Source organism: Chiloscyllium plagiosum, chromosome 31 (assembly GCF_004010195.1).
Source record: "Chiloscyllium plagiosum isolate BGI_BamShark_2017 chromosome 31, ASM401019v2, whole genome shotgun sequence".
Classification (NCBI taxonomy): domain Eukaryota; kingdom Metazoa; phylum Chordata; class Chondrichthyes; order Orectolobiformes; family Hemiscylliidae; genus Chiloscyllium; species Chiloscyllium plagiosum.
In genome coordinates, this window is record NC_057740.1 from 21,654,425 (window position 1) to 21,672,460 (window position 18,036).

An 18,036-nucleotide genomic window follows, 5' to 3' on the forward strand; every position below is an offset into this window, starting at 1 on the left:
AAAGCGCTCTGCTAGGAGGCGCCCAGTCTCCCCAATGTGGAGGAGACCGCATCGGGAGCAACGGATACAATAAATGATATTAGTGGATGTGCAGGTAAAACTTTGGATGTGGAAGGTTCCTTTAGGGCCTTGGAACGAGGTGAAGGGGGAGGTGTGGGCACAGGTTTTACAGTTCCTGCGGTGGACCTGACCATGTAGTCACGGAGGAAATGGTCTTTGCGGAAGGCGGAAAGGGGTGGGGAGGTAAATATATCCCTGGTGGTGGGGTCTTTTTGGAGGTGGCGGAAATGTCGACGGATGATTTGGTTTATGCGAAGGTTTGTAGGGTGGAAGGTGAGCACCAGGGTATACGGCCAACAAAGACCAACTGGGAGTGTACTCTAAACCTGCTTAAGAAAATAATTGAAATTTTCTCAGAAGCAATTCAACTGGGAATTTCCCTAACTTCCCCAGATTAATATGCTAAACTGGTACCTGGGTTTTTCCATGCCTCCATATTGCATCATTCATAATTAGGGACTAGAATCAGAGTTATAAAGCATAGAGAAACCAGGAAGCCCACACACTATTGTCAAAAGCAATTGCATAGTGTATGAGCTATTTGCTCCATCCTTTTGATTGACCTTTATTATTACAACTTCTACTTAGGGACACAACAGAACGTAAAATTAATCTTCAGAAAAACGATAAACATAAATATGCTGTTTTCAAAAGTAAATTTCGTTGTAAAAATGCTGGTGAAAGGGGAAGTGAGTTATTTGCATGAGAAGGTAGGTGCTTGTTGCATCATTTCTAATGTGGAAATACTATTGTCATCTCTAAAAAGTTGTTATTGGCTGTTAATCAAAAGCCTAGCTTTTCCAGTAAAAAGAGCTTGATAGCCTGGGGAAGGGTGATTCCTCGTTTGACTACAAGATAAGGGCAAGTTTAAAAATCCTGGGTTGAACTTTGTAATGGATTAAGCTTTGAAGCTATGTAAACATGTATATTCTTAAGATTTGCTTGTAATTTAGTGGAGATTTTTAAAATAATCAATAGGCTGAAAATAAAAGGTGCAAAAATGAACCCAGTTGCTGCTTAAGGAATAGATATCTCAAAGTTATTAAAAGTACCATAATATTTGTAAAAGTAGAAATTAATCTGCCAGAAGAAAAAACTTTAAAATTGTTACTTCTACATATTTGACTCTTCAGTAGTTATCACTAAATACCTAATGTACCATAACATGTAAAATGAACATCTCGCTTCAAGATTACAGTAAATAATTTTTTGTTTATATTTTAAAATAATTTGTAATAAGTTTCAAAAGCCTCTTGGTGCACATAACAAAATATTTGTTTTCTGATTAATCCAACATTTTCAAGAACCAAGCTGTAAATGACAGTGTTAGGAAAATTCGATGCCCTAAACTATAGGCAGTGTTCAAATTGCGGTCTAACTAATACTTCGTATAATTTCCACTCAAATCATTTGCTGAACTGGAACCCAGTATTCAGTAAAGATGAGATGAAATGGAAGAAAAGACATGAAAATTGCCTAGTTCTATTGTAGTAACTCAGTTATTCTGTAATCTTTAAATCCTTTGTCATTATGTATAGTTTTATGCTCCAAGTAAGAAATCACATCAAAGTACCAACAGTGAGTGTTAAATCCTCTCCAATTTATTTTGAAGGTGCAGTGGTCTACTTGTTTGCTTTTGTTCAGTTTAAGAACTTGGCAATGAAACAAGTTCTAATCTCCAGGTACCTTGATTTATTTAGAAGCAGCTCTGTCGTTAATGTTATTACAGTGATATTGTCAAGTAAATCATTTTTTAAAAGTAATGTACACTTGTCCACTGATGATAATTTCTTTTAGTGTGGTTGTATGTTCTTCTGTTCTAAGGTCCTGAAAGGCTAAAAAATGAAGACTAAATTAGAATACTACAATCTAAATTCTCAACGTGTCACTGACTGGGATAAAATTAAATTAGAATTATAGTATTCTAAGATGACTTAAGTTTGTTTTCTATATTTTTCACAGAACTGAAGGCTTGTTGAATGCAAACAACTTTACAACAAATTTTGGATTTGCAAGCAACATCAATTATCTTGAGTGCCAGTCTTATTGTGAAGACTTGTTCTTGATACTTTTTACAGATACTTTACTATGGCCGTGTCCTTGAAACAGGTGTTCAATAAGGATAAGACTTTTCGCCCAAAACGTAAATTTGAGCCAGGCACGCAGAGGTTTGAATTGCATAAAAGGGCGCAAGCATCGCTGAATGCTGGATTAGATCTGAAATTGGCAGTGCAGCTCCCTTCTAACGAGGATCTCAATGACTGGGTAGCTGTACATGTGGTAGATTTTTTCAACCGTATTAATCTGATTTATGGAACTGTATCAGAATTCTGTACGAATGATACATGCCCAATAATGTCAGGAGGACCTCGATATGAATACAGATGGCAAGATGAGAATAAATACAAAAAGCCTACTGCACTGTCAGCACCGCAATATATGAGTCTCCTTATGGATTGGATTGAAACTCAAGTGAACAACGAAAGCATTTTTCCAACCAATGTTGGTGAGCTGAAACATCAAATACTGCCACTGAGTTTGCTTTTCATTTGTTCTTGTCAGTGTTCTCTGAGTAAATGTCATTTTGAACTACTAACTAAACCACAGCTTTTATCAACAAGCTAGAAAAAGCTTCATTTTTTTTAATATATATTTTGTAAATGATTAGATAATCAAGTGGTTCAATCACGTTACATCACGTAAGTCATTGATTCCATTTAAAACTGAATTGATAGTAGGGCAAAAGAGGGGGAAGCTATCAGCTACATGTTAATTGATGAAGCAACGTCTGATGAAAGAAAGTTTTACATTTCAATAATGTTGATCAACTTGCCATCATTTCAATACTGAGTTTACATGTTCTCCCTGTGTCTGCATGATTTGCTTTGTGTACTCCGGGTTCCTCCCACAGTCCAAAGTTATGTAGTTTAGGTGGATTGACCATGCTAAATGTTGCCCCATAGTGTCTAGGGATATGCAGGTTTGATAGGTTAGCCATGGTTAAAAACCCCATGCAGGGTTACAAGAATGGGTGTGGAGGGGTAGGTCTGGGTGGGATGCTGTCCCGAGGATCGGTGCAAACTCCACAGGCCAAATTGCCTCTTTCTGCACTTTCGGGATTCTGATTGCTTGGTTCCTCTGCTGAATCCAATTTAAAAAAGGATGGATGCCCTGTAAACAGTTTGGGATAATTCACTTTGCATTTGTCAGACTGGAGTTTAATCTGTTGCTATACTAAATGTTGGAAGTGCACAATACCTATAGTAGTAAAACATAATCAAGGGAACGAGAGTAGACCATTCAGCCTCAAGCCTGTTCCATTGTCCAATTTGATCTGCAATCTTCCTTATTCTTATCAAAAAAAAAGTTTTGAAAATTTCAACAAACTTACTATCAACTTGGGGTTGCAGTTCCAGATTTCCATACAGTCAAAATTGGATATGTACAGTTACTGATTACTTTAAAAAAAATTACTAATTATTTTTTTAAATCCTCCTTATGTTTTAAGATTTGAATCCAACAATACAAATATTCTGTTTTATGTAATACTGAGAGATTGATCTGATGCAGAGTAATTCAAGCAAATTTACTTTGAAAAGTGCAGGTTTAACATTTTATTTCCAATTGTTATTCACTAAATACTCATAATCATGAACTTCAAAAACACTAAAGTTCGAGTCTATACAAAGAAATTTTGAGCTTTTGACACCATTTAACACTGACAAAAATGTTAAATTGTATATATTTTTTTCTCTTAGGTACCCCCTTTCCTAGGAATTTCCTGCAAGTTTGCAAGAAGATCCTGTCTCGCCTTTTCCGTGTTTTTGTCCATGTCTACATCCACCACTTTGACCGGATTAGCTTAATGGGTGCAGAGGCGCATGTTAATACTTGTTACAAGCATTTTTACTACTTTGTTACAGAGTTCCATCTAATAGACAACAAAGAATTATTACCACTGGTATGTTGCTTTACAGCTCAGTTTAACAATGAGGTTTATTTGATAGATTTCTTTTGAGAGTAGAGCTTTCTGTTCTATTAGCCTTTTTTTTTGTAATTTTAATTGGGGTTAATAATGGGAGATAATAATTTGGTTCTTGTAAAAAATGAGACTATAACATTGAGGCTGGTGGGAAAATAAGGTTGGATTAACTAACTCTGAGAAATTAATGATTTCAGATTTGGAAATGTTTTTTCATCTTTAAACATGCACAGATTTGAACCTTTGGTCAAAAAGGTGCTGGAATCTATCAGATGGGGTTTTTGTTTGCATTTATCTCAGTTTCATGAAACCATCTATCCTAATGTCCCCAAATGTGACTTGGTGTCAAATTCCGTTTGGTAACACTCTTGGAACGTTTGGTAACACTCTTGGAACATATTATGTTGAGGGCACTACATAATTATAAACTGGTGTTGATCACTAGACATGTTTGAATGAGTCAGAGGGCAAGAATTAGAACCTCATTATAAATGTATGGTGAGTGGCAAATATTTGCATAAAATGTACAGGTTACCACCAACCAAACCATTGGTACATAATGTATGTAACTGGTTCGACCAGTCGGAGACCCAGGTTTCTGAAGTAGCTTAGTGGCTCTTTTCAACTCAATGACAAATTACAATTGCACTAACTCCTAAATACTGGAAGACTGGAACACTGAATTTTATTAATTCTAAAAACATTTTGAAAACACAGTGCAACAATATATTACTGTCAAGCAAACAGAATTTCATCACATTCATGGAACCATAAACATTGAAGAGTCACTAGTAAATCCAGGAGGGAATTTGTGAGAAGTTTCTTTACCCCTGGGATTGGGAGAATGTGAAACTTGCTACTATAATGAGTTGTTGTGGTGGAAACATTTAAGAGGAAGCCAAACATGTATGCAACAGAGATAGAATTAGGAATATATGTTGATGGAGTTAATTCAAATAAGATTGGGCAGAAACTTGTGTAGAGGGTAAACACCGACATAGATTTATTATGTGGAATAGTCTCTCTGAACTTCAGATTCTGTGTAATCCCGTGAAGAAGCAAAACTAGTATGTCTTAACATTTGTTAAAGTTATTTTTCTTGATTAAGTTGTTGGATGTCACTGAAGCCAGTTCCGTTAGTAAACATTGGTGCAATTTGATATAAAATATTAAGGAGGGTTACTTACTGTAAGTAGTGTGTGAGTACCACCATATATCAAATGATAAGCTTGCAAGTCTCTTTACATAATTATTTTGAAGCAATAAAATGATGCTGCATGAAACCAGATTAAATGGAGATTTGGATTGTTTCATTGGGCTTTTTTATAATTTGCAAAGTATTTTTATTAAATAGGAAGCTTTCCAGAATTACATTCACAAGCACAATAATTACATTTTAAATTAAGGACATACTGGGAATAAGCAATAGATAGTTCAGCATTGAAAGAAAAGGAATGCGCAAGAAGTTTTAATTATTTCAATTTAGAAATGGTACTTTCTGCTAAAGATATGCCTTTTCACAGATTACTGCTAGTGTTTTGTCACAGGAGTTCCACTATTGTGATATAGAAATTAATGATTCTGCAGGAGCTGAATTAGCCATGGAATTGATTTAAATTTTCAGTATATATATTTAATCCAGAATTTAAGTTTGTTGTTCAGATCCAAATGACAGATTTTCTCATTTATCTCATCAGCTAATTATAAGTTTTGTTAACAGTAAATTGCTGGCCAAGACTTATTCTCAGATTTCTTTTACTGGGAATATTTTGTGTACCAGGTGATGAAAGAAATGTTAATAAAAATCCCAATGGTGAGATGGCCACAAAAATCTGTAGATTAAAATATTTTTTGTTCAAGCTTTGTTAATTCTTCTGTAATACATGACTGTACAATACCGTCATCTTGCTTCTGCAATTTCCTTCCTTTAGTGCTGATAAGGGTATTAGAGTTAAAAATCACACAACACCCAGGTTATAGTCCAACAGGTTTAATTAGAAGCACACTAACTTTCGGAGCGACGCTCCTTCATCAGGTGATAGTGGAGGGCTCAATCGTAACACAGAATTTATAGCAAAAATTTACAGTGTGATGTAACTGAAATTATACATTGAAAAATTGTCTGTTTAGCCTTTCATCTGTTAGAATGCAGTGATAGTTTCACTTCTTTCATGTGTAAATCACAAAACCTTTTTTTAAAAAGTTGCATTCTCGGGTTAGCTGTTAACAATGGTGATAGCTAGACAATATGTTGAAAGTGTTGGCCCCTGTGTTCTCTGTCTATGCCATGATGCTTAGATTGATTCTAATCTAAAAAGTGAGATAACGGTGTTTTACAAACATTCATGCAGTTTTTGAGCTCCGAGTTCTACATGAATGCATGCAGTCCCAAATAAAGGTCTACATCACAGAAAAAGCTCACCTCCCCCATCAATTCTGTGCTGATCAAAAGCAACCACCTAACTGTTCCTGCCTCATTTTCTAACAGTTGGCCCAGGCTTTGTATGCCTTGGCATCAGAAGTGCACAGCTAAATACTACTTTAATGTTATGAGGGTTTCTGACTCTACCAGTCTTAAATTTAGTGAGTTCTAGATTCCCACAACCTCCGAGTGAAAACGTTTTTCCTAACATATATTTCCCTCTGAACCTTCTGTGCCTTACCTTAAGCTTATACACTCTAGTCATTGATCTCTTCACCAAGAGGAAAGATTCCTTCCTGCTGACCCTATCTATGCCCCACATAATTTCATACATCTCAATCATGTCTTCTATTCCAAGGAAGCCAATTACAGTCTATTCAATTTCTCTTCATAAGTAAAACTCTCCAGCCCAGAAAACAACCTGGTAAATCTCCTCTGCACCTTCTCCAGTGGAAACACATCTCTCCTATAATGAACACAGTATCTGTGGCCCAACCAGCAGTTTATACATTCCCGCATGTCCTCACTGCTGTTAAATCATATGCCTCAGTTTAAATGTCCATTTATCCTCTTAGTATTTTTATTTTTCTGATCTGTTACCTTAAGAGATTGATGGAAGTGTGCACTAAGGTCCCTATGATCTTTGGTTCTCCCTAGAGTACAACTATTTATCATGCCTTGTCCTGCCGAAGTGCATCAACTCATATTTATTCAGATTGAATTCCATTTGTCACTGTTCAACTTGTCTATATCCTTCTATAATGATGTGGAGGTGGCAGTGTTGGACTAGGGTGGACGAAGTTAAAAATCACACAACACCAGGTTATAGTCCAACTAGTTACCTGATGAAGGAGCAGCACTCTGAAAGCTCGTACTTCCAAATAAACCTGTTGGAACTTGTGCGTGAATTTCAGCCTCTCAAAAGTAGTATCCATGTAACAGTTGACCTCATAAATTTAACCTTAAAAAATAGTCTAAAATGTTTCACTTTTACAGGAGTATATAAGAGAGAGATGCCACAAACAGAAAGGACCTCAACATTGGTCCCTATGGAACTCTAGTGGATATAGGTTTCAAGGCACAAAAACACCCCTTGACCATCGCCCTTTGGCTCCTGCCATCCAGCATCAAAATATTCTTGGATCCCATGGGCTCTCACCCTTGCTCTAATTCTTCCATGTGGGGCCTTATTAAAAGCCTTTCTGGATTCCACTTAGACTACATCAAATTCAAATGCATTGCCCTCATCAACACCTGGTCACCTCTTTGAAAAAGTCATCACATTGGTCAGACATGACCGCCTTTTAACAAAACCATGTTGACTGTTCTTGATTAATCCCTGCCTTAGCGAGTTTTGAGAAGATTTGTAGCTCAGGTTGAGGTTTTGGATGTAGGTTTGCTCGCTGATTTGCTCGCTGAGCTGAAAGGTTCATTTCCAGACGTTTCGTTACCTTACTAGGTAACATCTTCAATTGACCTCATGCTGAAAATTCCTGCTTCCTGTTTATATGTTTGGGTTTCTTTGGGTTGGTGATGTTATTTCCTGTTGTGAAGTCGCTTCCGGTTCCTTTTCTCAGGGGGTGGTAGATGGGGTCTAACTCGATGTGTTTGTTGATAGAGTTCTGGTTGGAATGTCATGCTTCTCGGAATTCTCGTGCATGACTTTGTTTGGCTCGTCCTAGGATGGATGTGTTGTCCCAGTCAAAGTGGTGTCCTTCCTCATCCGTATGTCAGGATACTAGTGAGAGAGGGTCATGTCTTTTTGTGGCTAGTTGGTGTTCATGTATCCTGGAGTAGGTAATAAGCATAATCCCTGCTTCTCCTAATGCTTCTGATAGTTTCCCCACCACTGACATTAGTTAACCTTAAGGTAAAAACTGTAACACGTGTTTTCTTTTCGCCAGCTGACTGAATTTGTCTGTAACTGTCCATAAGTGTCCCTGCCTGTATCATTCTGTGCCTGTTGTCTTATTTGACAACTTTTAATAACAGTCTATGAGCCAGGATGTACTGTGGATAATTTCACAGCAATCATATCTTATAATTATTATATCTTATTTCATTTGTTAAATCATGCAGCAAAAAGGAAAGCCAAAATTCCTGCATTTGGTTCTGTTGGTACTTTCTATTAACATCAACAAAACAAAACTCTGGAAATTACTGCTTAGACCTTATTTTTCTTTGTTGTGATTGATTTTCAAAGTACAAAATCATATGAAAAAGCATTTCACAAATTATTGAGAAAATCTAAATTCTTTTTTTTTACTGAAGAACCATAGTTGCCTTTAGACCATTTGTGGATGCAAGGGGATCAGGCCTGGGACCTAAGTATCCAAAAATACCCATCCAATTGAAAGGACAGGCAGGTGGGCAGAGGGCAAGGTTGCCTTGTTAATAAGTAGTGAGATTAAATTAATAGTAAGAAGCGATAGAGTGTCAGAAGGCAAGGGATCTGTGTGGGTAGAGTTGAGGAACTGGAAAGGAAAAAAGACACTAATGGAAGTTACGTGCATGCCTCCTAGCTCTAATCTTCATATAGCGCAGAAAATAAATTGGGAGAAGGAAAAGATATGCAAGAAAGGCATTATTGCAATAATCATGAGAAACTTCAATATGCAAGTGGACTGGGAAGATCAAGTTGGTAGTAGATCCCAAGGAAAGGAATTCATGAAATGTCTGAGATTTTTTTGGAGCAACATGTGGTGGAGCCACGAGAGAACAAGTAATTCTGGATTTGGTGATTGCTGTGTAACGAGGTAGATCTGATTAGGGAGTTTAAGGTGAAAACTTCCTAGGGGACAGTGACCGTAATATGACAGAATTCACAGTACAGTTTGAGAGAGACAAGCTTGAATCTGATGCAACTGTATTACAATTGAGTAAAGGAAACTACATAGACACCAGGGAGGAGCTGGTCAGAGCTGTTGAGAAATGGAGCCTAGCAGATAAGACGTGGAGCAGCAATAGCAGGTGCTTCTGCAGGTAATTTGGGAGGCACAGCAGAAATTCATCCTAAGGAAGGGGGAAAAATATTGAGGAGAGAATAACAAGGGAAGTCAGATATAGCATAAAAGCAAACAAAAAGGCATGCAATATAGTGAAGATTAGTAGGAAGCCAGAGAATTGTGAAGCCTTTAAAAACCAGCTTAGGACAGCTAATAAAGCAATAGAGGGGAGAACATTAAATATGCAGATAAACTAGTAGTATAAAAGAAGATTGCAAGAGGTGTTTTTTAAGATATCTAAAGGGTAAGAGAGAGGCAGGAGTAGACATTGGCCCATTGAGAAATGAGACTGAAGAAGTAGTAATGGGGAGCAACAAAATGGCAGAGGAACTGAATAGGTTCTTTGCATCAGTCTTCATGGTGGAGGACACTAGTACATACCAGAGCTTCGAGAGTCAGGGGCAGGGTTAAGTTCAGTGGCCATCATTAAGGAGAAAGTGCTGGGGAAACTAAAAGGTCAGAAGGTGGATAAATAACCCAGACTGGATGGACTGCACCCCCCTGGTTCGGAAGGAGAAGGCTGAGGAGATTATGATGGCATTGGGTGGTGATCTTTCAGGGAGGGTCCCAGAGTACTCAAATGGTTGTTGTAGCACCCCTGTTTAAGAAGGGAGGGAGACCAAAGACAGGAAATTATAGGCCATTGGTAAGATTTTAGAGTCCATTGGGAGTGCATGGTAAAATAGGGCTGAGTCAGCAGGGATTCATCAGAAGGAGATCATACCTGACAAATATGTTAGGATTCTTTGAGGATGTAATAAGCAAGATAATCAACGGAGAGCCAGTGGGTGGCATCTATTTGGATTTCCTTTGATAAGGTGCCATGGTGTTAGAAGCAAGGTACTGGCATGGACAGAAGATTGGCTGACTGGCAGAAGGCAAACAGTGGACATAAAGGAGTTTTTTTCAAGATGGCAGCCAGTGACTAGTGGAGTTCCTCAAGGGTCAATATTGGAACCGCAACTATTCATGTTAAACACTACTGAACTAGACAAAGGAACTGAGGGCATCGTTGCTAAATTTGCAGTTAACACAAAGATAGTTGGAGGGACAGGTAGTGTTGAGGAGGTGCGGAAGGACTGGGCTGCAGAAGGACTTGGGCAGCTTAGGAGAGTGGGCAAACATGTGGCAGATGGAATACAATGTGAGAAAGTGTAAGGTTATGCATTTTGCTGGGAACACTGAAGGCATAGACTATTTTCTAAATAGGAAAAGGTTTTGAAAATCTGAAGCACAAAGGAATTTGAGTCCTAGTTCAGGATTCTCTTAACGTTAACATACAGGTTAAGTTGTCAGTTATGAAGGCAGAAGAAATATTAGTATTCATTTCAAGAGGGCTAGACTATAGGAGTAGGAATGTACTGCTGAGACTGTATCAGGCTCTGGTCAGACTGCATTTGGAATATTATGAGCAGTTTTTGGCCTCTCCTCTAAGGAAGGATGTGCTGGTCATGAAAGGGGTCCAGAGGATATTTACAAGAATGATCTTGAGGATGAGGTGCTTGTCAGAGGATGAACGATTGAGGACTCTGGGTCTGTACTTGATGCAGTTTAGAAGGATGAGGAGGATCTGAATGAAACTTATACAATACTGAGAGACCTGGATAGAGTGGACATGGAGAGGATGTTTCCAGTAGTATGAGAGACTAGGATCCGAAGGCATAGACTCAGTGAAGGGACAAATCGGTGCATCTGAGAGGAGGAGGAATTTCTTAAGCAAGATGGTTGCTAATCTGTGGAGCTCATTTCTGCAGAAGACTGTGGTGGTCAAGTCATTTAGTGTATTTATAATAGAGAGAGGTTCTTGATTAGTAACGGGATTTCAAAGGTTATGGGGAGAAGTCAGGAGAATGAGCTTGAGAAACACATCAGCTATGATTGAATGGTGGAGCAGATATGATGGGCTGAATGGTCTAATTCTGCTCCTTTTATCTTTTGGTCTTATGGTTAGTTATCCCATTATGCCTGTTTCAGCTCTTTATGACAGTAATCCAAAGCAAATTGTATTGTTTCACTCTCTGTCCATAGTAATGGTTTCTTCCTTTGTGCCCTTTAAGGGCAACATATCTAAAAACCATCCGTGATTCAACTCCTGTCTTTAGAAAATATTCCATGGTCCAAAGGATTTGCATAAATGCTACAAGGCTATCATTACCACTAAAAAAAATATTTGTTTCTTTAACAGAAGGAGATGACTACGCAAATGTGCCATTGAGAAAGGACCTCCTGACCAGAAGAAGCTGTTTCGTTCGCTTATTGAAATGGATTTTCTTACACCAAAAAAAACCACTTGAAAGAAACTTTCTCCTGTTTTAAATAATGATTTACTGATGTTGAAATGTGAAAGATACAAATTCCTAACATGGAATTTTCTATTGATATAGAAAACCGTAATGTTTGCGGAAAATTCTAAGGTGAAGCACCTACCTGGAGCAGTTAATTGCTTAAATTTTACAACTACTCTAAGTTGCATGATATTGTAGTTGTATTAATGCACAAAATGCAGAAAATTATAGCTTTTCTATTTTAATTATTCAGCTGGATATAAAGATTTATTGGTTTTTTTGTAGTTGAGTAAAGCATATTTGAATGTATGGTAAGGCACTATTGAAACAAGATCATGCAAGTTTTTTCCCATGCCTTTTAGAAATGAATATTTCAATTTACTTACTTGCTGATGTAATGAAAGGCTCTGGCTGGTGCCAGAAAATTTTGTAAAAGCTATTTGTAATATTCCATGCAGATTTTCCTTCTGTGAGTTTCCTAAACAATTGGTTTAATCCCAATTGTTGGAATCCCAAAAGTTCTTTATAAAAGAATTGTACCATCACAGGTCAATCAACAATGCTGGCTTGCAAACAAGAACATCTGTAAATGTAGTCCTGATATGGTACATAGAATATCACTGAACAAAAACGTGGATTTTTTTTTAAAAAGCTATTTAAAAATGAATGATATACTTTTTTAAACTAGTATTGCTTGTTTAAGGTTTGACTGTTCATAATGCTAGAGTACAATATAGTTTTCCATTGTTTCTGGGGGCACCTGTGATGTAAAGAAGTTCTTGTCAAATTTATTATATTTTATATATTATATTTTATCTATTTGGCTTCACACATTATATAATGTGATTAAATCTCTTACTGTCTGAATTATTTGAATAGTTTTCTTAATTCTGAGAGATGTTTCTTTTCAGGTTAATGTCATGTTGTTAAAACATTTGCATTTTAATTTTTTCTTCCTTCAATTCTTAGTGTTGCGTGTTCTGTTCAGAGTGTTTTTTAACAGTGAACTCAAAAGAATGCATTGTTTTTGTGGGAATGAGTGCACAACAGAATAGTAACCATAACATAGGTTTGAATATCATAGAGTTGTAGAATCCCTACAGTGTGGAAACAGGCCATTTGGCCCAACAAGTCCACACCGACCTTCCAAAGAGCATCCCACCCAGACCCATTCCTTTACCTCTGTTATTCTACATTTCCCTAACTAATGGACCTAGCCTATACATCTCTGAACACTATGGGCAATTTAGCATGGCCATTTCACATTAACTTGCACATCTTTGGACTGTGGCACTATGTTAAAATCTCTGGCTTTCATCAGCTGTTTTGTTTGTAAAATATGTAGGAAATAGAATTTAGGGGCAGGAGTATGTTAAGTGTTCATTGTGTTAATTGCCAGGGATCCGTTCCAATGAATATTGCTCATTCCAAACCAAGTTGTAAGAAAATGTTTCTTCATTCAAAGGAATGCAATAAGTGCTGTGATTCTAGACATTTATGCTTTATTATACCTTTTACAACAATTCTCAATATGGTTCCAGCAGCCAACTGTCTCTTGGGATAACAAAAACAGAAATAGTTGGAAAAGCTCAGCAGGTCTGTTGTAGACAAGCAGGAGGCTGGGAGAACACAGCAAGCTCGGAAATGGGGAAGTGAACTCTGAAAAAGGGTTACACCTGAAACATTGACTTCTCCATCTCCTGATGCTGCCTGGTCATTGAGTCATAGAGATGTACAGCATGGAAACAGACCCTTCGGTCCAACCCGTCCATGCCGACCAGATATCCCAATCCAATCTAGTCCCACCTGCCAGCACCTGGCCCATATCCCTCCAAACCCTTCTTATTCATATACCCATCCAAATGCATCTTAAATGTTGCACTTGTACCAGCCTCCACCGCTTCCGCTCCAGGGAAAATAGCCCCAGCCTGTTCAGCCTCTCCCGATAGCTCAAATCCTCCAACCCTGGCAACATCCTTGTAGATCTTTTCTGAACCCTTCCAAGTTTCACAACATCTTTCCAATAGGAAGGAGACCAGAATTGCATGCAATATTTCAACAGTGGCCTAACCAATGTCCTGTACAGCCGCAACATGACCTCCCAACTCCTGTACTCAATACTCTGACCAATAAAGGAAAGCATACCGAACACCTTCTTCACTATCTTATCTACCTGCGACTCCACTTTCAAGGAGCTATGAACTTGCACTCCAAGATCTCTTTGTTCAGCAACACTCCCTAGGATCTTACCATTAAGTGTATTAAGTCCTGCTAAGATTTGCTTTCCTAAAATGCAGCACCTTGCATTTATCTGAATTAAATTCCATCTGTCACTTCTCAGCCCATTGGCCCATCTGGTCCAGGTCCTGTTGTAATCTGAGGTAACCCTCTTCGCTGTCCACTGCACCTCCAATTTTGGTGTCTTCTGCAAACTTACTAACTGTACCTCTTATGCTCGCATCCAAATCATTTATAAAAATGACAAAAAGTAGAGGGTCCAGCACTGATCCTTGTGTCACTCCACTGGTCACACCTTCTGTGTCCTTCTAGTTTCCTGCTTGTCTAATTTGGATTCCAACATCTACAATTTTTTTAAATCTCTAACTAAGTTTGTACTACTGCAAAGTCTCTTCAAAGGACTTTGAAGAAGTTCTTTGCCTCCCTCAGACATGAACTCAGTGAATCCCTTTCTCACTATCACACTGCTGTGCCCCTTCAGCTGTTCGACTACACTGCAGGCCTGGCAGCATCTGTGGCATCTGCAGCTCTTTCAGTATCTCTTGGAATAATTTTTTAATGTAATTCCTCACTTTGGACTCAGTAAATGCACTGCTTCTCTTATGACATGATTGGGCGTCTGTTTCTGATACGGGCATTATTTAAATATAATGTATAAGCTGCAAAAGCTAAGTGAAAGTGCATCACCAATCAGAAACATGGAGCATCTGCATTTTGAGGGTAAAAAAGGAATTGAAGGAGAGGGGTACTGTCAGAGTTCCAGGCAATAGAAAGGGAAGTTCGATGCCCACTGTACTTGGCACAGAATAGCCTCCAATGGTCTCTTCTTGAATCACTGACTAGGCTGTTCAATATCAAGTACCAGTCAGCAGAGCCTATGCGACATATACTCCTCCCATTGATAGTTTAAAAATGCAACAAAATTGTATTGACGTAATGAAGTTATTCATGGGAGTAATGAGGGCTGTTAATTTCAAGGCTTCCACTAAATGCTCATGACCAGTTTTGTGGTAAAGTTGAGTAGTTAAATGCTATGCTGCAGTTTTCATTGTTCAATAATTCCAATCCTGAGATAAAGATTAGTCTCATGACCTCCTTATCTGCCTGAAATCCTATTGGATCAACTAATGAGGAAAACAGTTGAGAAATCCAAGGCCAACTTATTAATATTGAAATATGTATAATGCTTGTAGTGTTACAATGAGAAAAAAACAATGAATAAAAATGTAGTGACTCGTGAAATGCAGGTATCAGCTCATTGAGCCAAGTGGCTTGATCAGTGCTGTCACATTCTGTGATTCTATCATCTATCCTAGTTTCATCTCTTCCTTTTAAAACAAATCCACTGACATTAATCCAGCGTTCTGTTGTAGTTTTTATTTTTCCAGCAGATGGCGCAAGGAACATGATGGAATATGAGTGGCTAAAGCTTACTAGAAATCAACGAAGTAATTTCTTTTAGCGTCTTTTGTGGAGGATTTCTTTTCATGAGGCCTCATCAATTTTCCTGTGTTATTGCTCCAAACTCACCTAAACTCTAGTGGTGAAGATGTGTTGCTGGAAAAGCGCAGCAGGTCAGGCAGCATCCAGGGAACAGGAGAATCGACGTTTCGGGCATCCTGTTCCCTGGATGCTGCCTGACCTGCTGCGCTTTTCCAGCAACACATTTTCAACTCTGATCTCCAGCATCTGCAGACCTCACTTTCTCCTCAAAGATTTAAACTCTAGTGGTGCCTGACCATAGCTGGAAATATTTGCCACTGCTTGATTTCCAAAGCTAGCAGCACCACCTTTAAAAAGGCATTATGCACCTGATCAAGCACTGTCAGTCTGGGGCTGCCCTGTATCAAGTAACTTGACTGTGGCAGAAAATGGAAATTGGTGTTGCAGTTTACAAACAGAGACCTGGAGATCCTGGTGGACAGGGTGATGCAGCAGAGTAGCACCCTGTTTCCCCCAGACCTGAGAGAGGAAGCCACTGCTCAAGACCATGCCAATGGTGATTCTATATATTCCATATACCTATTTGTTCTATATTAATAACAGTGAACTTCAGTATTAATTACATTCCTAGATCTTGTACCTTGAAATTCTTTTGCAGTTATAAAACCTGCCACAGAACAGAAGGGGGAATCAAAATTAGAAAATAAGTTACAATGTGTGTTAATTTTCATAAGACCTTCTGTTAAAGTGAAGTTTTCACCAGTCACTGAGTCTCAGGTGAATGGATCACAGTCTGTCTTTTGATCTCACTGCCAGTACTGCCCTTCTCTCTAGCACGTCTCACACTTAAAGAGGCAGGTTTAAAGCATACCCTTTGCATATCCCCACATCCCATAAGTGATAAACGTTATCTGTGTTTGATTTTCTTGACCTTGGTGAAGGAAGTAGGGTCTGGTAGCTGAAGGAAGGTATCACTGGGGTAGTCATTGTCTTGACAGGCCCTTAGTGTGCCAAAGAAGCCATTCTTTACTAGCTTCATGATATAAAATTTCATGAGCTACCTTACCACTGTTAAACATTAAATATCATGAAGTTGCTGAACTACAGTCGATACAGGCAAAACAAGCCATAGATATTTAATTTCAGTGATTCAAAATTGTAAGTATCTTCTTAATGTAATAGTTGTCCATTACTGGGAACAGCCTCTTTGACACTGAAGATTGTCTGTATTATAGCTACGGAGTCTCATTCCTTCAGATTTGGAAAGCATAGTATTATGCTCATTATTGACTGGCCATGAGATCCAATGTTCATAGACTTGGAATATGTTTTTTAGTATAATTACTTCACTTCAGTTAGATGAGGGCCTATCTTACAAGACTTCAACAGTGACCTGAAGCGGAAAATTTCAAGTCTGTGGATTAAATTTCACATTCTACCAGTGCTTGAAGTAGGGTGGAAAGATTTACCTCATTTAAGTGGGCACCAGGATCACTTAGGTGACAGCTGAATAAGTGGCTGCTGTTGGGGCAGTAGCAGCAAAATGGAGACACCTTGATGATAGTACATTCTCAAAGTCAAGTAAGTGGGTCCAGGTAGGAATGTATTTTTGAGAGAAAAGGGGCAGGTCGCTAAGAGAGGCAGGTAACATCATTCTTGATGCCATTGGGGATCACATATTATCAAAAAACGAGCCCCTCCCCAGCACCACAGCTATCCACTGGGAATCTGCCAGGCTTTACTAAGTCTCCCCATGTGGTGATGAACCCACCACTTAATCTCTGGTACCATCCAATGGAGGGGATTTTTCTGACCACTGACAAAATGCCATAACAATGGGATGATGATGATACACAGGTCACCCGTCATCTTCCTGCACCATTGTTTCACCTCCTAGCCCATGCCTAAAAGTTCTGGTAAAATGCAGCCCTACCTTTTGTAGTGCAAGTGCTTCCTAATAATGAGGAGCTTAATAGAACAATGCTACCGAAATAAAACTCCATATTGGTCGTAGGGTTCATTTTCAGATAATGTTATTTTTTAACAAGCACTGAATTTACTGCACTTTCAACCTGGAACACTTGATGATGCTTAGGTCTACAACAGAACTACACTACTCCAAATCAGCAGGAACCGAAAACACTACAGACTAGCAGCTTATGATGCATTATTTACTCCATATGCAAAACACAATAGTATTTTAGATCGTATTTATGTTTCCCTTCTGCCAGCATTTAGAAAGTTTGTGGTGGACTTTAATCTGAGTCCATTTTGGGAGAACCCTTATCAGGAGTACCTCCCGAATGATTCCTTAACTTTAGTTCGAGAAATATAATTCCTTAAAGATGCTACATGTGTGTAAAGGATTGCTCTGTGTCTCCACCAAATGAAAGGAGCCAGCTGAGTGTATTTCCGTCCTCCAGAAAGGCTTTTTGTATTATAATGTGTAAGCCACATTATAATAACCTGGAATTTTTGGGGATTTGGGCTATGTTTCTATAATACATTCTCCCACCAGGGGGTATAGAGTTGGACTTGCAAGTATGCAATACAAAAAACTGAGAGAGACAATGAAAAATCTAAAAGGTATAGAAGAACCAA

At 38.4% G+C, this 18,036-nt stretch overlaps 1 protein-coding gene across 4 annotated transcripts in view; it reads left to right on the forward strand.

Moving 5' to 3' along the window:
* mob3a (MOB kinase activator 3A) overlaps positions 1 to 12,624 on the forward strand; it is a 24,204-nt gene extending 11,580 nt beyond the window's left edge. For 3 of the 4 annotated variants that reach the window (XM_043721123.1, XM_043721125.1, XM_043721124.1), the window contains exons 2-4: positions 2,023 to 2,566; positions 3,819 to 4,021; positions 11,655 to 12,624. In XM_043721123.1, coding sequence (XP_043577058.1) covers positions 2,149 to 2,566; positions 3,819 to 4,021; positions 11,655 to 11,684 — 651 coding nt within the window. In that variant the 5' untranslated portion in view covers positions 2,023 to 2,148 and the 3' untranslated portion in view covers positions 11,685 to 12,624. Of the gene's footprint in view, positions 1 to 535; positions 771 to 2,022; positions 2,567 to 3,818; positions 4,022 to 11,654 lie in introns of those variants that run through there. The other variant, XM_043721122.1, reaches the window with a different exon arrangement.
* Positions 12,625 to 18,036: the final 5,412 nt, after the last annotated feature.